The following is a 24,562-nucleotide window of genomic DNA, read 5'->3' on the forward strand; positions in this document are numbered from 1 at the left end:
TCATTTATTATCCAACTAAGTATCCTTGTTACTTAGCATTAAATCTGCCCATTGAAGTGACGATTTCCGGTTTCTTTGGAGACTCAGTTGTATCATGTAATGTGTTTTCTGGAAACTGTCTCATGGGAGGATGTTTTGCTGAGAACAGACACATGGTGGTTTTCTGGAAGCTGCCTGGGAGAAGGGCATGTGATGCTCTGCTAGAGTGGGTGCTTGGAAAGGTATAAATATAACCCAATAGAAGTGAATGATGATGACAACGACGCTGTATGGTATTGGTTCGCCTTGCCACTCTTTCCTGGTCATCATTTGTCATGATGTCAGAGAGAGAAATGCCACCAAAGAACTTCTGACGGTGTTCTGGCGGCTTCTTGCCACTTTTCAGATGCAGGCCGATTGGCAGAGCCTCACAGTTTCTTCTGGACTGAACGGCTGTTGCTGATTCATGAGTGGTTTTTGTGAGTGGATCAGGCTGCCACTGCTGATTTGTGCAAACTGAGCTGCTGATATCCTGACAATGCAGATTGGATTCGCTCCAAAGAACCATTTCTAAACAGGTCCACACCCTCCTTTGCTCTATCAACCTTTCCTTTCCACTATCTCTGGTGGGAGGTGGGCTAGAAGGGAGGTTAAAGCATTTAGGAATCCTTATTAAAAGTTGGTTTAGAAAAATGTAAGCCTACAACCTGTTCTTGATTAGTAGGTAAAATCAGCAATTGCTAGGGCATAGTAGGCTGGGAAAGCTTGGGTATTTCCTGCCTCTGGCTCTGCCTCCATCCCAGTAGTTCCTACTACTCCACAGGCAAAGGCCCCTTACTGGTCAATTAGCATAAATTATGTAACAGACTAGTTATCCAGCCAGGCTCTCACCCTGCCTAAGACTGGTTCTTCTGTGGAAGGCAGGAAGTAGGAGGCAGCATAAGGAATGGGGATTTCCTCATTGAGAAAAAGAAGGAGGTAAAATGTCAGGGAAAAGGAAATGAGTTAAACAGATAGTTTTTCCTCCTCCTCCTCCTCCTCCTCCTCCTCCTCTTTCTCCTTCTTCAGGAAAGGACTTTGTTATATGGAACAATTTAAGGAAAGTTAAGTTTACTTGTTGGATGTTAAAGTAAACCTTTTTAGGTTTACTTATATTTGAAACTTCGTTGCTAACTCATGTTGTTCTAAACTTGATTACCTTAAAAATTATTGAATTTTATTTATTTATTATGTGTGTGCATGTGTGTGTCTGTGTGTGCACACAGGGACAGACTGCATGTGTATAGGTGAGTGTAAAGGGTAGTAATTGTCTCCCGTGTTAGTTCTTGGATGCTGTCCACCTTAGTTTTGAGACAAGGTCTGTCAGTGCAACCTGGACTCACAAGTTAGGTTAGGCTGGTAGGCCAGTATACACCAACCAATCCAGGCTAGGATCACAAGCACAGCTACTATGCCTGCCTTTTTTATATTGTGCTGAGTTTGGCACCAGAGTCTCACCTTGCAAGATGAGCGGTATATCAGCTTGGCTTTCTGCTCAGTCCCTAACCTTAAGCTTTCTCTTGCTTCCCTTTTGACGCTGATGCAATTAGATACATTGTTAATCTCCACACTAACGGCAAAGTAAGACAGGCACGTACAAACATCGAATTCCCAGCACTCCGGAGAGTGGAGTAGAAGGAACGTAAGATGGAGGGTAGCTTGGACTGTGAAGCAAGACCTTGTCTCTTGAAACCAAAAATAAACAAAGCAAAATAAAATGTAAAGATAAAGGCAAAGTAGAAAGATGCAGAAATAAATAAAAAACTTCTGTTTCTAAAATCTTATAATAAAGAAGCAGAAATTTGATCATGATAGGTCAAAATGAGACTGACCCAACAAGATCTTGTTGACTTTTATTGATCCGTTTACGCTTTTGACTTCTTTTGCACTAGTCAATGTTTGAGGTATTTGTTGGTGTTGAGGTCCAGAAATAGATTTTTGTGTTAGGAATTCCTACACAGTAATCATAATTTATTGACTCTAAGACGTATTTGATTACAAAACGCGTCATTATCTTATGCTCTACTAAACAGTCTCATCTGCTTGAAGTGATATAGGGGCATCTGAATTCCAATAAGGTTAATATGTTTTTAAAAATTGTATCTTAGAATCAGTGAGATGGGATTGTTTTCAACATATAGAAAAACAGAAAATTGATATTTTTAGCAAGCTGCTTTTCATGTAAATTATCTTATTTTTATTTTATTTGTAACTATGTGTACATATATGTGCCTGTCTGAGGATTTAAGTTTGTAAGTGCAGTGTCTGCAGAAGCCAGAAGAGGCCTAGGGAGTTACAGACATTTGTGAGCTGCCTGGGGTGGGCATTGTGTCCTCTGGAAGAGCACCCGCTACTCTTAACCACAGAACCAACTCTCTATTCCTAGCTTTTCTCTTTATCTGAAATTAAAGCTCTACTTATAGAGTTGTGAAATAAAAAATATTCCTCCTTTAAAATTGTATTTATGGAGTTGGAAGTGTGGCTCACTGGTGAAGCGCTTGTTTAGCACACACAAGGCCATAGGTTCAATCCTCCATATTATTTTTTTAAAAAAAATGCAACCTATCCACCAAATATGGTGTTTCCAAAAATAAATCTTCCCCTACCGTGTTTTAAAAGAACTTCCAGTGTTTTACTTTTTCTTCCCTGAGGAAAGCTATCTAGTCTCTGCTCCCCTGCCCCTACCAAGGGACCGGGAGACCCCCTTCTAATACCTGCTGCTGCCCCCTCCCGGCCCCTTCCGGGCTCCGGCCAAGGAACGGGGAGCTTCCCTAATAACACTGACACCTGCTGCAGGCTTCTCAGAAGCCTCTCATTTCAACAGGAAGGTTCTGGCGGATTCCTCTACTCTGCAGAAGTGGATTGCATCACCTAACACCGTCCCTGAGTTAAAGCTCTGCGCCACTGGACACATTCCTGCCCGTGCGGGATATCTGACCTCTGAGCGTCCATTTCCCCTGTTCTCCGGGTCATGGCTTTGTTAGTGGCCTCTTGCTTCCAGATTTATGGAATTCTACCCGAGCAGCTTATGACTAACATTGTCGGAGTTATGCTAAGGTCAAGGTCGAGTGCAGGGGGGCTATGTACAAAGGACTGTGTGCTGTGCACGTTGCCCACAGTCTGGCCATTTTTAGGGACCTTTTAGCAAGCCTTCTTCCATTTATTTTATCATATAACATTTTGCATAGTTGGGATCATTTTTATGCGTGTGTCATTTTGCCCAGCATCTTGTTATGCAAAATGTGTTGCTAAAGGCTTGAACTTATTTGCCAGTTTTAGTTTGTCGATGTATGAGCTGTTTCCTTATGCATTGTTATTTGGGTTGTATCAATTTTATTTCTGAAATTCTAAATAATGGCGAAGTGAACAATTTCTGTATGCAAACTTCTGTCCATGTTCGGATTGAAGGATGTCATGGCTTTAATGAAATTGACTTTTATTACTAAAAAGGGTGATGACAGTTTGTAATTCAGGCAAAGAAACAAGAGTAAATATGGAGGAATGGATGAATGTGTGTAATATATTATTAATATATTAATGGTACTTAGTAATATAATTATAATTGTTATCAAATATCATATAATTACATACTAATCATAATATAATATGATAATATATTGTTTAATATAATATTATATTTCCATATTGTTAATATAATATAGTTTATTTCACATTAAACATTATAAATATAGAAAATCATGCATAGTATTTAGTTTCAATTGTGATACTATTTTATTAGTCCAAAATTGAATTGAGACATGAAAGCACCCGGTCACTGTTGATGATCTCAGATGTGTCTAGATCCAGGAATCTATTATCTTCTCCACCTAGCAGGACAGCAGCCTAGAGGTGCCTAGCTCACTTACATGGAACCTGTTTTCCTCCTATCAGTGGTAGGTGTGCACAAATCACTAACAGATCTATGTGCTCTGAAACCAAGCGGACATTTCCAATTTTGTTTTTCTTTCTATCTGAACTAATTCCCAGGACCTCTCTTGCCTGCGTGTGGTTTGCCTCCTCACTCAGTAAGACTGGCACCAGCAGAGATGCAGACACAGAGGGTGCCAGGGAGGAAACGTGGCCGACCTCCACTTCACTCCACACGGGTGCAGATGGCAGTCCATAACCTCTATTCTGCTCCTCCTGCCTCTGTGCCAGCAGTGACAATCCCAAAGAAGAGAGGACGGAAGCCCAGGTACAAGGTATGCCTCACCATCTCCTTATCCCACATCGTGTTGGGCTGGGGCATCAGGGCTCGGGCACAGCTCTGCTGCAAAATGCCATGGAAGACAGGGGCCTGGGAAAACACAGGCTGAGAAACACATCTCTCAATAGAGAATGTGATGGCAAGGTCTCATAGGGGCAATGAGGCAACAAGGCACACATAGCACACTGTTGTGTGCTTTTTTTTTTTTTTTTTTTCTTTTCTTTTCTTTTCTTTTCTTTCTTTTTTTTTTTTTTTTTTTTTGTAAACAAGTGGAGAAAGCGAATCACAGCAGATGGGGAAGCTGTACGTTGAGCAGATTTTAGGGCTGTTGCTAAACACATATTATTAAGCTTGCATCTAACTGAGAGTGTCGGGGCTGAGCTGTCCCCTGACTATGCTCAGCAGGGTGGCTCTTGAAGCTACTAGAATTTATCTGTGGTGATTTTTTGTTTTGTGGAAACGGTTGATATTCCTGACACATTTAAAGTAATGTCATAAGTAGGCCAGGGTCAAAAGATGCAATGAAGCTTCCTGGACAGAGATTTAGCACAGGACTCCTGGGGTTTGGATTATAGTTTTCTGCTTATAAAAGATGCTGATGTCCAATTTGGCTGCCAAGAGGCAGATGCATAGCCATCAGAGTCCTGAGAGCATCATATGGACTAGCAACATGGAGGGAGCCGCTGAGGGCGGAAAACAGATCTGATGATGTAACTCCAATCCTACAACCCTGCCCAAGCCCAGGGGCCAGCCTCCGGCTAGGACAGATTACGCAGGGCTGGCTAAGTGAGGGAAAGCAAGAAGCTTGTTCTCTGCCAGCCTCTGGGCTCTAGAAGAAGAGCATCAGTAGTTGTCTCCCACATAGTTTTCATGAAGTGAAACTGGTGTCTCCATCTTGAGACCTGAATTCTGCAACCAAAATGCTAATTGGCAATTAACTCTCAAGTATTAGGAAAATGTATGGAAATTATTTCAGGTCAGCAGAAAGAGCTTGTGACGATCCGATAATGAATTCAACCTTTATCCTTCTCTTTCTCTGCAATCCTTTCAAATGCAAAAACACAGTCGTGGGGGAAAGGTTGTTGGTTATTCAAATTTACTTTAGTTTTCTTAACTTTTTTTTGAGACGTCATTTATTTTTATTTTATAGTATGAATGTTTGCTAGAATGTGTGTAGCATATGTGTGTAATGCCTAAAGAGACCAGAAGAGGGCGTGGGATCTCCTAGGAGAGAAGTTACAGATGGTTGGGAACCACCAGGATTGATCTTGGATCCTCTGCAAAAGCAACCAGTGCTCTTAATGGCTCTTAATGGCACAACCATCTTCCAGCCCCTTATTTAATTTTTCAAAAATTGTGTGTGTGTGTGTGTGTGTGTGTGTGTGTGTGTGTGTGTGTGTGCGCGCGCGCGCGCGCGCAAATGTCCACAGAGCCCACAGGCATTGGCGTCTCCTGAATTTGAATTACAGCTGGTTGTGAGCCACCTCATCTGAGAGCTGGAAAGAGAATTTGGGTCCTTTGGGAAAGCAGTATGTGCTATAAACTGCTGAGCCTGTCTCTAGCACACAGTTTTTGTTGTTGTTGTTGTTGTTGTTGTTGTTTTAAAGCTCTTCTTCATCAACTCTTCTATCGGGTCATTTTTCTGACAGGGAAACCTCTGTCAGGAAAGCTCACGGCAATATGGCTTCAGGACTGAAGCTAGCCTGGGTACTTGTGCCTGCTCAGGTGCCTAGCTGTGCCATCACTGGGGTCTGGGGACTGTGTTTGGAGGTGGGGTGTGGGGCAGAACAGACTTTGTGTTTCATAGACCCAAGGAGCAAGTTCAAGTTCCAAGAAAACATAGTAAAACTTCTCTGGCCTTCTTCCTGGTCCCCTGGGGTCTGTGACCCAAGAATGAAAATTACCAACAGACACAGTGTTGGCCCAGTATTTCTTGGGCTAAGAGAAATGGCACTTCACTCACAGGGAACAAACCTGATTTACTTTGCAAGTTTCCTACCTCCTAAAAGGACACCTCTTAGTGTCTGATACCCAGGACACCTCAGAGCAGAGCACAGCTTAGGTTCGCTGGCTGACACACGGACCGGCACAAACCTAGCAAGTCTGTTTCCACCTCCTAGTGAATTTCTTTTGTGGGAACAAGAGGCTACCTCTGGTTTTGAGCCTACGTCCTGAATAGCAAGGAAGATGTATGGGCATTATCTCAGACCACGCCCCCGAATCTCAGACCACGCCCCCGCAGACAACTCTGTAGGTCTTGAGCTTTGTGTCCTAGAAGAACAGTTTCAAATCAGGTGCCTGTCTGCGTGACCCCGTCACCCATCAATGTTGACAAAGGAAGAATAAGAACCATGTGAAAGTTTTTGGAAAGCTAAAATGATTTCCTCAAAATGATTACCCTTTATTCTAAAATACATGCTGGTGAAAGAAAAATTTTGAAGCTCTCAGTTGGCAAAACAAAGTTGCTAACAGAAACCCCCTCAGTTTTACTTTGGCGACACCCCATTTTACCATTAATGACAGGACTCTAACTGTAGAAATGCCAGCAAGTAAATTGTACAGTCTCACTCCATTTACCAAATGGCCACTAATTTGGCAATTTTAACTATCTGGGACACAGTCGGGGAGGCAGAAGTTGGTTTGGTTTTGCTTTGTTTTTAACTGACTAAGCACAGTAAGATCTTACGTGGTCTGGCCTTAATGATCGGGTATTTTATTACTAAGAAAATGCTTCTTGGCCTTGGATACAGAGGTGCAGGCTTGTATTCCTAGCTGTCTGGAGTCTGAGAGTTTGAGATAAGTTTGGAATCAACAGTTGGACCCTGTCTTGGATAGATAGATAGATAGATAGATAGATAGATAGATAGATAGATAGATAGATAGATAGACGGACAGACAGATAAAATTGGAGTAGGGAGTGGGTGTGTTGGAATGGGGAAGGGCTCCGTGAGGAGGGGAGGGGGAGAAGAGAAAGTGATCTAGGGCAAGCAGGATCCAAATGCATTAGACATGTATGAAATTGCTTAAGAATAAATAAACATTATTTGTCAAAGAAAGGAAGCTCTTCTATGCCCTTTACTTTACTGTAACTACTCTTTGCAAGTTCAGCTCTGTAGTGTCTACCCTTAGAGACAAAGAGGGAGGGATTTGCAGGGGGAGACACTAAAAGGGTAGCAATAACTTGATACAATCTGATAGTACATTAACACAATGAACACAGCTAACAATATTACAAAATAGCAATATTGCTAATGACATTGTAACAGTGATCAGCTGGTGATAGTGAACAGTATAATTCTGAGTCTTTGTTGAGCTTTTTTCTTAGAAATTCTGAGGATGTCTCTTCTGTGCCCTGGCCTGGGGCAGCTGATATCTCCCCAAGTGCCTCTGTGGGCCCCCTCTGTCCCTGCATAGGTAGCAGCTCTCTGAGAACTTCACAGGCATCTCGCTTCTGGCCTGGAGCCTAGTTGACAGTTGGATGTCTGAGTGCTTCTGAGACTGATGCTAACGGTCGCCTGTAGAAAAGGAAGGATGGAGCTGGAGGGCAGATGTCAGTCCCTTGGAGGTCACAGCCCCTGCCCCATCCTGGACCATCTGGCGGAGTCTCTGATGGTATAGAGCCTGCTGCCATATTACTGGGGTCTGCTCACCTTGAGCCTTGCTGTCTGTCCACTGTCACCTTGGGAGAGGAGGCAGATAATCTCCGCACCCATAGTTTCTAGAAAGAGTCGTACTCTGTCATGGTGACAGCATTCTTTGTTTCAAACGGAATATTTACCTCTTAGCATCTCAGTTGGGTCCTCAGCTCAGAAACCCTAGCAAGGGCAGCAGGCAAAGTCCCTTCTATTCCACGACTAGGAAACACCTCGATCTCTGTAAGGACCCAGGAGGGGCTGCACGAAGCAAGCCCTCTGTCCTGTAGATGCACTGGCTTGGCTGTCCTCAAGTAGTGGGACCACCATCCTGTTTGTCAGGACTATGAGCTAAAAGCCAATTTGAAAACAAACAACAACAGCTTTATATTTCTTTGTGTGTCATCCACCACATAACGGCCATATTGCGACATGCTTGGAAGTTGAATCAGCATTTTGAAGTCTTTTCTCTTCACGTCCTTAGGTCTGTAAACCAATACAAGAAACCCAGTCAGAACCTGTAACATTTGCAAAGGTGCAGGTGACACTCTCCCCATCCTGTCCACTCTGACTGAGCCACCAACAAGTGAACCCAAACGTGGGGCAGGCAAAGTGAACCCATTTGAGTGATGGGTTTTAAGGACTTGCTACTTTTTAAGTATACTCAATTCAACTTTAAGTCTATGCAATTCATTCTTGAAGAATGACATGAGAAACCAACATATGAGCATTTTGAACAGCAGCTATGTTAACTTCTGTCTTAGTTTTCATCGCAATGACAAGACCCCATGACCAAGGCAACTCTTATGAGGGAAAACATTTAACTGGGGCTGGCTTACAGTTTCCAAGGTTTAGACCATTATCATCATGGTGGCTGGCATACAGGCAGATGGGTTACTGCAGAGGTAGCTCAGAGTTCTACATCCGGAACCACAGGCAGAGCAAGAGAGAGAGAGAGAGAGAGAGAGAGAGAGAGAGAGAGAGAGAGAGAGAGAGAGAGACTAGGCCTGTACCATAGCCATCAACTTACAGGCATTTCTGAAGACTGTATAGTCTCTTCCTACAGACTAATAGGAGCCAGTTCTTACGCTCTTCAGTTCTTACGCTCTTCAGTTCTTACGCTCTTCAGTTCTTACGCTCTTCAGTTCTTACGCTCTTCAGTTCTTACGCTCTTCAGTTCTTACTCTCTTCTCTCTGGGGAAATGGCTAATTTTCCGTTTGTTTTTGTTTTTGTTTTTTTTTAATGATAGACAGTTTTGAGGAGTTTCATAGGATGTCATACAGCTGTAATCTGTCTAGTGCTTGCTCCACATATTAGACTGGATGTGGGAGGGGATCACAGAGGTAAAGCAGCATCCCCACGGAACCACATCAGAAGCACCCACCTACTGCCAGTACCGCTGCTGCTGTTGATTTTGACCCTGTGACTGAGGTGGCTTTTGTCGAGTGTCCCACTGCAAATGGCACTGCCCCATTTCTACACTGCAGTATTTAGAAGGAATTCATTATGCACATCCTTAAAGACCAGGGCTTTGAGCTCACCTTCTAGAGAAGATGTGGATGTTCTGTTCATGAAAGATTTATTTGTTCCCCTTGCTTATTTACACTGTCAGACATTTACTTATAACGGAAGAACTTGTGGACATTTATTATGTACGCACTTAGTGCTATGATAAGTCACTATACTACTTCTCTGTTGCTCAGAGTCGTCCAGATCTGTGAGCTGGAAACTCTTTCAGCCAGCACCTTGCTCCTTAAGATGTGCCAATTGCTGGTTGTTTTTGTTAATTTCTTGTTATCTCTTGGCATATTGAGATATTTTCAACTTATTCTGTACTCCCCCCTCTTAGTCTTGGGACCATCCGTTTTGGATAGAAGTCCCTAATCCTTTTCTTGAAGAATGACATGAGAAACCAACATATGAGCTTTTTTTTTTATTTTGTCCATGAAAACAACCAACATAACAAATTAATTTTAAAAATGCAAATCAAGAGTATTGAAAACAAACGGCCTGCAAGAGAAGAGCGTGTGTTGGTTGGAATGGATGCCCACATCCGTCAGACCACGGACAAGGTGCTCATATCTGTGTCCTGCTGTTTCTAGACTTTTCTAAACTCATGGTGACTCCCTCTTAAGTGTTAGATGTGCACGCAGACTGGCTATTAAACTCAGTCCCCGTTCCTGCAAAGCAAGCACTTTGCTGACTGAGCTCTCTCCAGCAGGCTATTTTTAGTTCTTTATATTAGACAGTGAAACTTACATTTCTAGACACTAAGTAAATTTTGATCATAATTCATTCTCCTAAAAAAAAAATCCTGAATTTAAAAGGGCATAGACTCCCTATGTGAGTCTAGTTTTGATTGCTGTAATAAAAGGTGGCAGCTGCTTATAATTCATAAAGAAATGAGCTTTTGGTCTGGGGATATAGCTCAGTGGTAGAACATTTGTCTAGTGGGCATGTACTCTGATTTCCATTCCTAATGTGTATATGAGCATACAGAGAGAGGGGGGAGGGAGGGAGGGAGGGAGGGAGGGAGAGAGAGAGAGAGAGAGAGAGAGAGAGAGACCTAGTTATAGACCTGGAAGCACAGGAACATGGTGGCTATGGCTTCCTGTGAGGTCTCCTGGCAGAAGATACCCCAGTTGTCTGTGCAGATGTGATAAGGAGCCGTGAGTCACCTGGAGAAACAGAGGCTGGGGTGGAGGCAGCCATACTTTCTTTGTTTTTGTTTGTTGTGGTTTTGAAACAGGGTCTCTCTATGTAGCCCTACCTGGTGCTGGATTAAAAATACATGCTTCCATAACTGGCCAGTCACGCTACCTTTTAAAACAACCTGCCCTCGCAGAGATTAACTTACTTCATCAGCTAAAATCAGTTCTTCCTCAAGGTGATATTCCCAAAGGCTTAACAACCGTTTGAAGGTTCCTGTATTTCTTAACGTATCGAGGACCAGGATCGTAGCACATAAGCCTTTGGGAAAAGACCCAGACCACGGTGCTGGCCGGTTTGTTTAAAAGTCCCAGCAGCTGTAGAGGTCGGTGGCTTAGACATGTGCTATTGCTATGAAGAGACACCACGACCACAGCACTCCTATAGAAGAGAGCATTTAAAACTGCTTACAGTTTCAGAGGATTGGTCTGTTATCAGAATGGTGGGAAGCATGGCAGCACACAGGCAGTCATGGTACTGGAGAAGGAGCTGGGACTTCTATATTCGAACCCACAGGCTGCAGGAAGAGAGAGATTCTGGACTCGGAATTGGCCTTTTAAAACCGCAAAGCCCACCCCCAATGACCACACTTCCTCCATCAAGGCATGTCTTAGTTAGGGGTTTACTGCTGTGAGTAGACACCATAACGAAGGCGACTCTTATAAGGGCAACATTTAATTGGGGCTGGCCTACAGGTTCAGAGCTTCAGTCCGTTATCATCAAGGTGGGAGCATGGCAGCATCCAGTCAGGCCTGGTGCAGGAAGAGCTGAGAGTTCTATATCTTCATCTGAAGGCTGCTAGCAGAATACTGATTTCCAGGCATCTAGGATGAGGGTCTTAAGCCCATGCCCACAGTAATGCACCTACTCCAACAAGGCCACACTTCCTAATGCTTTCAAATAGCACCACTCCCTGGTGACCAAGCATTCAAATCTATGAGCCTGTGGGGGCCATTCTTGTTCAAACTACCACACAGGGTAAATAAGGAAGCTTTCCTTCCTTCCTTCCTTCCTTCCTTCCTTCCTTCCTTCCTTCCTTCCTTCCTTCCTTCCTTCCTTCCGTTCTTTCCTCTTTTGGTTTTGGCTTTTTGAGACAGTGTTTCTCTGTGTAACCAACCCTATCTGGCTGTCTTGGACTCACTCCATACACCAGGCTGGCCCCGTATTCATAGATCTGCTTGCCTCTTGCTCCCGAGTGCTGGGATTAACAGCATGCACCACCACTGCCTGGCATAGGAAGCTTTTTCTTGTAACCAACTGCCAACTGCCTCATCTGATCTCTGTGATTGCTCCACTTAGGCAGAGGTGGTGGGTGGAAATGGCAGCTATTATAATACTGTGGCTTCTTTTGAAACGGGTTCAGTTGACAAATCTAACATTAATAAATATATAAAAGCGAGCAAGCATGAGATGTTGGGGTTGTTATGTGGTTCACGGGTCTGAGATTGTCGTAATTATCATTATCGTCACCATCATCACCACCACTATCACCACCAACACCAACACCATCACCACCAACAACAATACCATCACCACCACCACCACCACCACCACCACCATTACCACCACCACCAACAACAACAACACCATCACCACACCATTACCACCACCACCACCATCACCACCACCACCACCACCATCACCACCAACACCACCATCACCATCACCACCAACACCATTACCACCAACACCACCAACAACAACACCATCACCACACCATCACCATCACCAACACCAACACCATCACCACCACCATCACCACCAACAACACCATCACCATCACCACCATCACCATCATCACCACCACCACCACCATCACCTCCACCACCACCATCACCACGACCACCACCATCACCATCACCACCACTACCACCATCATCACCACCATTACCACCACCACCACCATCATCACCAATACCAAAACCATCACCACCACCACCATCACCACCATCACCATCACCATCACCACCATCATCATCATCATCTGTAGCAGAATTTTCCCCCAATTAATTGAAACAAGAAGCCTGTTATTGGACAGGGAAAAAGAAGGCAGAGCTAAGAGTTTCTGAGACAGGGACAGGGACAGGAAGGGAGAAGAAGGGAAGGAGAAGAGATAAGACGGAACCTATAGGAGAGGAAGAGGAGCCAGACCCACACAGTCGTGGGGGCCATAAATATTGGGGATTTTGCCACCAAACACAGACACTATTTGCATACACCAGCAAGATTTTGCTGACAGGAGGACCCTGATATTCCTGTCTCTGGTGAGGCTATGCCAATGCCTGGCAAATACAGAAGTGGATGCTCACAGTCATCTATTGGATGGAACTCAGGGTCCCCAATGGAGGAGCTAGAGAAAGTACCCAAGGAGTTGTAGGGGGCTGCAACCCTGTAGGTGGAGCAACAATATGAACTAACCAGTACCCCCTGAGCTCGTATCTCTAGCTGCATATGTAGCAGAAGATGGCGTATTCAGCCATCATTGGGAAGAGAGGCCCCTTGGTCTTGCAAACTTTATTTGCCCCAATACAGGGGAACACCAGGGCCAAGAAGTGGGAGCGGGTGGTTAGGGAAGCAAGGCGGGGGGGGGCAGGGTATAGGGGACTTTCGGGATAGCATTTGAAATGTAAATGAAGAAAATATCTAATAAAATATTGGAAAAAATATTGGGGATTTCTTAGATAGATATTAATAAATAGGGTGCATTTGCCCTATCTAGGTGTGTACCTTGTGTTTATATTGAGTTTTGAGTTCATTGTGTGGGTGTTTTGTGGGTTGAGAATTTGCTAATATAAATCTGACTGATAAATTACAAACCTCTAGAGTTTTGATTTTACCGGGGCTGGGAATGTGAGCAGAATCTGCAGCAAGAGAACCGTGAGATGGGCGGTGGCTGCATGGGGCTAACCACCGAGGCAACTAGGTTGCCGGGCCAGAGAGTAGCCGGTCATAGCGCAGGATGGTACACTTTTAATATTTCCCACAATCATCATCATAATCACCATCATCATCATCATCATCATCATCATCATTATCATTATCATCACCATCATCACCAGTCATTCTAGGGAAGGAGCACAGGGACCTTCATGTAGATTTATTTGAAGACCACAAAGTAAATCGATTACAATTTGCTAATTCTGTTTTCCTGATGGGTAGAATTGGATGTAGGTTGGGGGCTGGTGATGGAGAATTAGGGAAGAAGAACTGACTGGGTTTCTCCCAGAGCTTACTACCCGAAGCCTTTGGTCGCTCTCCCTCCCTCTGCCTCCCTCAAGCCAAGGAGAATAGGAAAGCAATCTTAGAAAGGTCACTGGGGACTCTGAGGAATAAATAGGGCTGCTGCCTCATGAGAAGACAATCGAGGAAGCCAGAGTCACAGCGGGTTCCAGGGCTCTCATTTCCACCACCGAGGAGTCTTTGAAATTACTTTTCCGTTGTCTTCGTTCAGAAGTGCGCTGCTACATTGCGGGTCCTTTAATTGTCTTCTCAAATGCTACACTCAGAATGTGATACCATCTCACCTGCTGACAGTATGGGGCCCAGGCTTGGCTCCCACACAGCACCACTGGACACCCACCGTGCTTGCTGCGGTTGTGTTGGCCCTATCAAATTTGTATCCACACCTTCCTCTGTAACCTCAGTGCCACATGTTGGACATGCTCCATCCCCCGACATCCCTCTCCGACTCCATCCTCCATGGTCCAGTGAGGAATTAGAAGTCTCAGTCTAGGGCTGGAGAGATGGCTCAGTAGTTAAGAGCGCTGACTGCGCTTCCGAAGGTCCTGAGTTCAAATCCCAGCAACCACATAGTGACTCACAACCATCCGTAATGAGATCTGATGCCCTATTTTGGGCTATCTGAAGAAGAAGAAGAAGAAGAAGAAGAAGAAGAAGAAGAAGAAGAAGAAGAAGAAGAAGAAGAAGAAGAAGAAGAAGAAGAAGAAGAAGAAGAAGGTTGTTTCAGTCTAGTAAAGGCCGAATGCAAGTGCCCACTCTCCCATGCCTGCGCAGAGCCCTTAGGGGTTGCCGACTATCATCCAGCTGATGTGTCTTCTCTCCTAGGGCCTCAACATCAGCGTTAAAACTTATCTCTCCCATCCCAAACCAAAGAAGAACAAAAGAAGTCTTTTAAACTGTTTTTAAGAATGCTTTTAACTGCTGGGTGTTGTTGTTGTTAGCACTTGGGAGGCAGAGGCAGGAGATCTCTGAGTTGGAGGCCAGCCAGGTCTACAGAACAAGTTCCAAGACAGCCAGGGTGACACTGAGAAACCATATCTTGAAAAAAAAATTTTTTTTTAAACGGTGGCGAAAACCTTCGTATAACATGAAATTAAGTTGCAAGTATCTTCAAGCTCAAGTTAGAATCATGTGGAACTGAGCTCTAGAGCTGTCAGAAGTGAAGCTCTGGCCTCTTCTCTCCCTCCAGCTGCAGCCACTGCGACCCCTGTCCCCTTCTCTCTATGCCTTTGACTTCTGACTATGTAATCACTTTACGGTGCTCCCATAAAGCTGGGTACCCAGAATTCCCTTTCAGAGCGACTTCAGTTCCTTCCTTCGAGTAGGTGATGTGTAGCCGGGCTGTATGGTGGTTCCACTTTGGATTTTTCAAGGAACTGTCTTCCTGGTTTCCATGGTGACTATACAATCTTATCTCCCAGTATACAAGCTTTCCGGTTTCCCCACAAGCTTGCCAACATTCTACCTTTTGTTTTTTGTTGTTGTTGTTGTTGTTGTTTTTTTCTTTTGACAGTGTCTGCCCCAAGCTTGTGAGGTGGCACCTAATTGTAGGGTAAATCTTTTCACGTCACGAGTCCCCATTGCTGTGCATCGTTCTCTATTCCCTCCAAGACAAAACGCCAATAAATAGCTGTTTTTTTCTGATTCACATACCTTCCCCCCCTTCCCAACCCCATCAATTCCTAAGTCTTTCCAATAGGAAAATTAAATTTTTCAGTGCATCTGGGGGGGTGGGGGGTGGAGCACACCTATATAACCCCAGCCTTCCTGAACTGACCCTCAGAGCCAGTTGGAACTTCTATCTACCCAGATACATTTCCACCTTCTAAACGTGTCCAGAAACCTCTATCAGTGCTCCCCCACATCCCTGTGCCTCCCCCTCCCCCATCTGCTCTAGGTTGGCATTCCTTCACCTCCTGCTGGTAAGCCCCTTTTCAGCATGGGGAACCAGAGAGCTTGTTACTTGCCTGTTTAAAGGTGCTCAGGTGATAGCTGAGGCCTGTATGTCCTCCAAAGCTAAGCCCAACCTCACTTCTTCACCCTTCCAGCCTCTCTCTGGACTCCTTTCTCCTGCCTCAGGACCTTGGCGCTTGATGCCCTCACTGCCAGGAATATTCTTCCCCTAGACAATTGCATTTCTTGTTCAATCTAATCTTTATGAAAGTGACCCACACCATTGTGTTTTAAAGTTTCACGAAGCACACCTTCTTAGGCTTTTTCCCAGACTCCTCTCCTCATTGCCAGTACTGGCTTGTCTCGCTTCTAACCTTCTATAGCATATATTTTATGTTCATTGCCTCTCCTGGCCCATTACAGCACTACCTCTGTGAGGGTAATTTTTGGTTTGTTCCTGGTTGTATCACTAACTTGGAACAGGGCAATACATATCTGTAGAATGACTAAGTGGGTAGATAGAGCAGAAGGCTTATAATGATTTGAATAAGAATGGCCCCCACAGGCCAATATGTTCCAGTGCTTAGTCACCAGGGAGTGGAACTGTTTGGGAAGGATTAGGAGGTGTGGCCTTGTTGGAGTGGGTGTGGCCTTGTTGGAGGAGGTGTGCCACCGAGAATGGACTTTAGGGTTTCAACAGCCCAGGCTAGGCCCAGTCTCTCTGTCTGTTGCCTGTAGATCATACTGTAAAGCTCTCAGCGACTGTTCCAGCAGCATGCCAGCCTGTATCCTGCCATGATGATAATGGACTAACCCTCTAAAACTGTAAGCCAGCCCTCAATGAAATGCTTTCTTTTATAGGAGTTGCCTTGGTCATGGTATCTTCTTACAGAGTAGAACAGTAACTAACTCAATTGATCCATGGCACTGGGGCACTCTTTCTCCCTAACTGTTAGTTGTTCATTCTAAAAGTCTAGAGGAAAGTTAGTGTGTGTGTGTGTGTGTGTGTGTGTGTGTGTGTGTGTGAAAGTCAACAATGGAACATAATACTTGGTCCACCAAAGTGTGTTCATTGATCTGCAGAGATGTCCTACCCGGGGCTCATTAGAATACAGGATGCTACCCCACACCCAGAATCAAAATTGACCTTTTTATGAGACTCACAAGAGATTGTTTGAAAAAGTTGACAAGCTTGGGGATTGAGCAATGGCTCTTGAACTGTGTCTACCAATGAAAGTCTTCTGAAACACCTGCTGCCCCCCCCCTCTTATAAAGTGACAGAATTCTGAAACACCTGCTGCCTGGGGCCCCCGCTCTTATAAAGTGACTGAAGTCTTCTGGGGTAGGCTCCCCACATAAATCACTGGTGAAAAGGAGAAGCTAATGACTTATTTCACCTTCAAATTGTATCCAGCATCTGTCCCCACTTACCTTCCACTGCTGTCCATCACTCTGATCTAACCTAGTGCCAGGCGCAGAGTGACTTGTTGGCCTGATGTCCCTGGCTTGTCTTCACCAGTTCCATTAGTGTAAACACCATCTTCTCACGTGAAGTTTTGGGGAGACCTTCACAGTGGTGGTTGCTCCTTCTGATCCCCATCTGCACTGTCTGATGATTTGCTACAGGAAGTCACTGATGAGCAGCTAGTCCGAAACCTGGAGAGAGCTCACGCTGTGAGCTCACCAGAGTATAGGAAAAGCACCATGGTCTATCTCCTGGTGCTTACGGGGAGAGCCTACAGCTGGGATTCTACCTAGCACAGAGCTGTGGGCTGAGCAATGCCCTGCAGTCTGTGTTCTAGTCTCAGGAGCTTGTGTGTCTTAACTATTCATGCCTCTCTGTGTTCTACACCCGCTGCCTGGTGCTGTCATCTCCTGGGCAGTGTCAATGTAAGGATACAGAGCTATCCTCTGAGGATAATCCAAATATGAATTTTGAACATGAACTTGAATCTGAAGCTCTGTTCCCAAAGCCGAGGAATAGGAAGGTGCGGGAGTGTGAAGGTGTAGAGAGAGTTAGCAGGCAGCCAGGGTGGTCAGGGTGGAATGGAGAGCATTTCTAGACGTCGTTCGCTGAGTGAACTGACTCTCCTGCAGATCAAGTCTCCAGTGCTCATGACTCCCCTGGCCCTGTCACCTCCACGGAGTACCCCGGAACCCGACCTCAGCTCCATCCCTCAGGATGCAGCCACCATTCCCAGCTTGGTGGTCCCAGAGGCTCTCACAGGTACGTCTGCAGAAAGGACTTGTAGGTGGCAGTGATCCTACAGTAACAGTGTGTCCTTTCATCTAATGGTTACTTTATGAATCTAAGAGTTTCTCTGAGGTATCTAGCTCACTGGGCGTGATGACACATGCCTTTAATTCCAGGAGGCAAAGGCAGGCTGACATCTGAGTTTAGGGCCAGCCTGGTCTACAGAATGAGTTCCAGGATAGCCAGGGCTACAGAGAGAAACCCTGTCTCTGAAAAGAAAATATGAAGAGAGAAAGAAAGAAAGAAAAGAAAGAAAAGAAAAAGAAAATTAAAAAGAAGAAAAATTTCCTGAGATAGCTCAAAGAAAGATTTGACACAGTAGCAGATAGGCTAGCCCCCATTCTCTGAAAGCACACATTTCTTTGTTTTCTGGTTGGTAAGGTGACTCAACAGTTAAGAACACTGGCTGCTCCTCCAGAGGTCCTGAGTTCAATTCCCAGCACCCTCCCGGTGTCTCAAGACCATCTCTAAAGGGATCTGATGTCCTCTTCTGGCATGCAGGTGGACATACAGACAGAGCACTCCTACGTTAAAACAAAACAAAACAAAACAAAACAAAACAAAAGCAAAATGAAAAAAAAAACCCTTTGTTTTCTGTGAATGTTGTGAATGACGGGCTCAGCTGGTTACGGAGTTGGTGTGTACACACGAGAGCAGTGGCGAGGTCTGAGTGTGCTCACTTGAGTGCTCACAAGAATGTGTCCTCCATGCACTTGTAATTCCAGTGGCTACCGTATCCTGTAACCCAGTCAGTGTAACGAACATCCCAATCCCACCTCCTTCTCTCTCTCATGATGATACAGCCAACCAACAACTTCATCTTGTAACACACACACACACACACACACACACACACACACACACACACACCGCCCCTCATCACAACTTCAGTCCTTGCTCCCACCCACTACATCCTTTAGCCTTTTAGCTCCTCCCACTATAGTATAAAGACTAAATTCATTAGCAGGTTTGAGGAAGTACTTCGGGTTCTGAGCCCCACCCCCAGCCCGTGATTCCACTCACCAGGTGCTGACCATGGCATCTTGGCATGTTCTCTTCCTCTGTTTGGAATGAGCTTCCTGTTTAGTCACTCCACTGCTGCCTCATGCACTGCTCAGACATAGCCTCCAGAAAGCTCAGCGCCGCCTGCATGAGCAATCTTGCCACTTGGATCTTTATCGCATGAGGTCTCACCTCAGCATCTGAGAACTGAACATCGGAGATGAGGGGAAGAGCGGCCAGCCTTGGAGAAACACACACACTCACACACACACACACACACACACACACACACACACACACACACACACGAACTCTTGCGTTCAGGGGGAATTGTCTCCAGGTTCCACGGTGCAGCCCTGAGCCATTCTCCAAGCACTTCAGCTGCCTTGCTTCTTGAGCGAAGCCATAACCACGCCCAGCTCAGGCTTGCTTGAGCGCATGGGAGGTGCCTGCCTGATGTCACTGTCTAACCATCCCAAAGCCCTGCTGGTCACCCCTAAAGTCCTTAGCACCCCCCCCCCACACACACACACACCAAACAGTGACTTCTGAGGAGAAACTCTTAACGTGAAAGGACAAACGATTAAGAGGAGCCACTAAAGTACGGAAGATAATACGATCCCTGTTATTAACATTCCGTTTTACTTCACTATCATAAAACTTCTACTTCTCAAATCTATTTTACACTATCAACAATACTCATGAGGCAGAGCCTTACTATGCCACTGGAAGGGGAGAAAATAGCATTTCCACCTTACTTTGCAGATAGTTTTTCTCAGGAAACAAGCTAGGAAAATCTACATTTGCTAAGGATCTGGCATTGGGAGCAGAGAAGAAATCGGGTTTTTTAAGCAGGTCACGATAACATTATTGTTACTTTTAAATCTTCAAGCAGCTGACCTGACAGTAGGGGACAGAGCACATTATGGCAGAACAGTCTGGAGTCAGGCTGACCTGTTGGGCATTACTGTCAAATTACAGGGGGATAGTTGTGAGTGAGCACATACGCCGTGTTCTTAGAACACAAGTAAGTTGAACTTGTAACCGCTGACGTCTTGTATCAGAGCCCCTCAACCAACCGACTGTTATACTAATATTATTTATTATTATATTCATATAAATATAATTATTGTTTACATAATAACAATTAGTACTCCATTGGGCAATCTCAGTAGAAATACTTTCTCTAAAAAGAACTTTGGTGATCCCTGAGATGGCTTAGTGGGAAAAGGTGCTTGCTGACAAACTAGCGTGGTGATCTAAGTTCAATACCTGGGACACACAGGGAACATATTCCCTCAAGCTGTTTTCTGATGTCCACATGTGTAAACTATAGCATGCCTGATATAAATACACACACACACACACACACACACGCACACGCACACACACATGCACACGCACACACCAATGTAAGAAATGATGTGTGAGGTTTCCTCTTTTCATTGTAAAATTCATTACACTTCCCCCTGTGGTCTCCTGAAAAATTATTGAACACAGAAAATCAGTTTAGGACACAGGATCCAAGAATCACAGGATCCCAGAGACAGCTTGACTCTGAGGAGCTCTGACACAACCAGGATCACAGGAAGGACAGGCTCCAGTCAGATATAGCCAGGGCAGATAGTACTAGAGATAATCAGACAACTGGAGGCGAACATAAGAAAATAAGAAACAGAAACCAAGGTTACTTGGCATTATTAGAACCCAATTCTCCCACTGTAGCAAGTTCTGGATATACTATCACACCGGAAAAGCAAGATTCAGATCTAAAATCNCTTCTCATGATGATGATAGAGGACTTTAAGAAGGACATAAATAACTCACTTAAAGAAATAGAAACCCTTAAAGAGGAAACACAAAAATCCCTTAAAGATTTACAGGAAAACACAATCAAACAGGTGAAGGAAATGAACAAAACCAACCAAAATCTTAAAATGGAAATAGAAACAATAAAGAAATCACCAAGACTGGAGTTAGGAAACCTAGGAAAGAGATCAGGAGTCATAGATGCAAGCATCACCAACAGAATACAAGAGATAGAAGAGAGAATCTCAGGTGCAGAAGATACCATAGAAAACATTGACACAACAGTGAAAGAAAACACAAAAAGCAAAAGCTCCTAACCCAAAACATCCAGGAAATCCAGGACACAATGAGAAGACCAAACCTAAGGATAATAGGTATAGAAGAGAGTGAAGATTCCCAACTTAAAGGGCCAGTAAATATCTTCAACAAAATTATAGAAGAAAACTTCCCTAACCTAAGAGATAGATGCCCGTGAACATATGAGAAGCCTACAGAACTCCAAGTAGACTGGATCAGAAAAGAAATTCCTCCTGTCACATAACAGTCAAAACACCAAATGCACAAAACAAAGAGAGAATTTTAAAAGCAGTAAGGGAAAAAGGTCAAGTGACATATAAAGGCGGACCTATCAGAATTACACCAGACTTCTCACCAGAGACTATGAAAGCCAGAAGATCCTGGTCAGATGTTATACAGACCCTAAGAGAGCACAAATGCCAGCCTAGACTACTATACCCAGTAAAACTTTCAATTACCATAGATGGAGAAAACAAGATATTCCATGACAAAACCAAATTTACACAATATCTTTCCACAAATCCAGCCCTACAAAGGATAATAGATAGAAAACTCCAACACAAGGAGGGAAACTACACCCTAGAAAATGCAAGAAAGTCATCTTTCAACAAACCCACACAAATGTAATTCCATCTCTAACAACAAAAATAACAGGAAGTAACAACCACTTTTCCTTAATATCTATTAATACTAAAATTTATATTACCAACATATCCTAATTGATTGAAATTCAAAAATATGAGGAATTAGAAATTTGTTGGCTGTCATTCTGTGATCTCTCTAATTTAGTAATGGGAGAAATAGGTCCAATATTGTACAATCCATATACACTCTCCGCTTGTCTGTACATGACAGCATCTTGCTGTGTGCCACATAATGGCCTTGAAATCATGCTTCTCCTATCTCAGCCTCACTAATAGTAGGATTGTTTATTTGATGTTTTTACACTATACTATGGTTTTCAGAACAGCTTACATATTTCAAAATTATTTATACAGCCAAAAGAAATATAGACAATTAATTTGGGAGGTGGCTTGCAAGAGAACAACAAATAGTGAGACTGAAGGCTTTGCTTGATATTTATAATTATTGTATTAATTTTGAAGAAGAGGGCTTTATAAGTTACTCTTTTTCTGAGATGAATGCTTTTCAAAATCATCATACACAATGAACCAGAATCTTACCCTACCTAATATCTGTGCCACCCTCCAAGCAGAACCATTGTTCATTGAAACAGTTGATGAAGGACTTCATGGAAAGACCATCTTAGCACACACACCATTTCTTAAATGAATGTAACCTTTTCCCTGTGGACTGAGAATGATGACAATCACTCAAGCCAAATAGCTTTGACCATAGCAGGAAATCTGTATCGTGTCTACAATTCATTCCTTGGTGCGGCAAAACGGTCAACTCTTAGCTTAGCTACTATGAAGGTAAAATCCTTTGATGATATGAGGACCATGAAGTGCAGCCTAATTACAATGAACTCCAATATCTAAAAATTGTTCTTATCTTGGATTTGTACCACAGTAAAAGCCACGATTTTAAAGCTCTACTAAAAACAAAACAAACAAACAAACAAAAAGACTTTATCTACTTATGTTCATTTAATAATATGTCCATCATTTTATGATTAGTATAAAAATATATATTGTGCTGAATATAATAAAAAATTAGTTCTAAAAAAAGAATTACAGTTCTAGTAACACTGTAGTTTTCTTCAATATGTTTTTCAAGCTGAATGGTTTATTATTAATTTTTGAACTGTCATTTAATTTGAATTGTCTTCAAACTAATTTTATGCATTTCTTGTCAGCCTCCTGAACCCTGCTTGATATTTAAGGATCTCTCTGTTCAACCAATTGTCAAAGTAATATATTGTTTATGAATTTTGATGTTTGGCATCAATAAAACTTTCAAAATATATTAAAAAAAGAAAATCAGTTTAGGGGCATTCTGATACTTTTCTAACATAGATTTATGTTATATAAATATAATACCTATAAAATATACACAATACATTAACACTTAAAATGTCAATGAACACAATTTATGTTCAAAATTTCATAATGAGATATATTACTTTATTAAACAGTTACAAGTGTGAGGAATTTGGGACTTGAGAGGTGGCTCGGTGGTTAAGAGTTAGATGTTTTTGCAGAGGGGCTAGGTTCAGTTCCCCGCACCCACGTGGTGCATGCAGTGTCCCGGGATGTCTGTAATTCCAGAGGCTCTGGCACCAGGTCCCGGGACACTGCATGCACATGGTACATAGACATACACATTGGCAAACACACGCGTGCACATACAGTAACAATAGGTCTGGAATTACTGATGGTTTTCGACCATTATTTTCTGGAATTATAAATAGCAGTCCCAGTGTCACACAACAGGCTTCTTACTGGTGCAAGTTCACAGAGAAATAGCCAGCTTTTCTTGGAGGAGGAGAGAGATGTTGTCCTGTACCTACTCAGATGTATAGAAAGGCAGTTTCTTTATATACATTGCCCATATGGGCCATAGTAGTCATCTCCTGTTTAGTTTTACACAGTTACGGGAGATTTAGCTACCCCTCTGCCCTCTGCCCAAGGTCACCTCTAACGCAAGCTCAGGCAGTTGGACCATGCAGCTTCATAGCGTTTTTCCAGTCTTACACCATGAGGATCAGTCAGTCACGTGTCTGCCCTTGGCGGCTTTCCCAAGATCAGGGCCTATATAGCCTGCAGACCTGATGTACGTGCAATGCATCTCACGTCTGGTATCCTCTGTGCCCACAGTATGCCTCTACATAAACAAACAGGCCGATGTGGGGCCGTACCTGGAGAGGAGGAAGCTGCAGCAGCTTCCAGAGCGCCTGGGACCCGAGCGGCCCGCCACCGTCCTGCAGCAGGCGGTGCAGGCATGTATCGACTGTGCACACCAGCCCAGGCTGGTCTTCTCCCTCGTCAAGCAGGGATACCGAGGCGAGCTGGTGTCAGGTAAGGTCTGTGGTTGTGGGAAGGATGCCAGGGGTCTCACTCTACAGCCATCCCCGAGTGGGGACAGTGGGTGTGTCCAGAGTTTGTCTTTTACCTGCTGGGCTCCAGGTACTCTGTGAACTTGTGAACAGAATGTAACCCTTAGGGCCGCTTGAGAGACAGCTACCAGACCCAGACAGCAGGACCCTTACCCTTGACTCGTTTTCCTCTCCTGATTGCCAACACTGTTCCTCTGCCTTCAGACATATCCACAACTCAGCCCGACCACAGTGGATGTTGGAATTAAATCACACTTGTCCTTTGCCCCTATGTCCAAGTGAAAGCCCACATCATTACAGAGCCTGTAACCCTGTGTGAGGTGCTTCCAGCTCCCTCTCCAACTCTGGGTCACTTCTCTCTCATCCTGTGTTTAGCTCAGGTTAGACGGCTCCTCTGCTGTTCTTCCTCGTCTTTCAACTATGCTCACACCCCAGGACCTTTGCACATGCTATGCTCATCTTCTGGAGCACCTTACCCTGG

The 24,562-nt window shown here is 44.0% G+C and overlaps 1 protein-coding gene across 1 annotated transcript in view; it reads left to right on the top strand.

The window, feature by feature from the left end:
• The window catches only part of Scml4 (Scm polycomb group protein like 4), a 98,403-nt gene that overhangs the window by 43,960 nt on the left and 29,881 nt on the right, over positions 1–24,562 (top strand). Inside the window, 3 exon segments of the mRNA XM_021205714.2 lie at positions 4,006–4,220; positions 17,798–17,927; positions 23,843–24,043. Coding sequence (XP_021061373.2) covers positions 4,006–4,220; positions 17,798–17,927; positions 23,843–24,043 — 546 coding nt within the window.

The sequence above is a fragment of the Mus pahari genome, chromosome 9 (assembly GCF_900095145.1).
Source record: "Mus pahari chromosome 9, PAHARI_EIJ_v1.1, whole genome shotgun sequence".
Taxonomy (NCBI): Eukaryota; Metazoa; Chordata; class Mammalia; order Rodentia; family Muridae; genus Mus; species Mus pahari.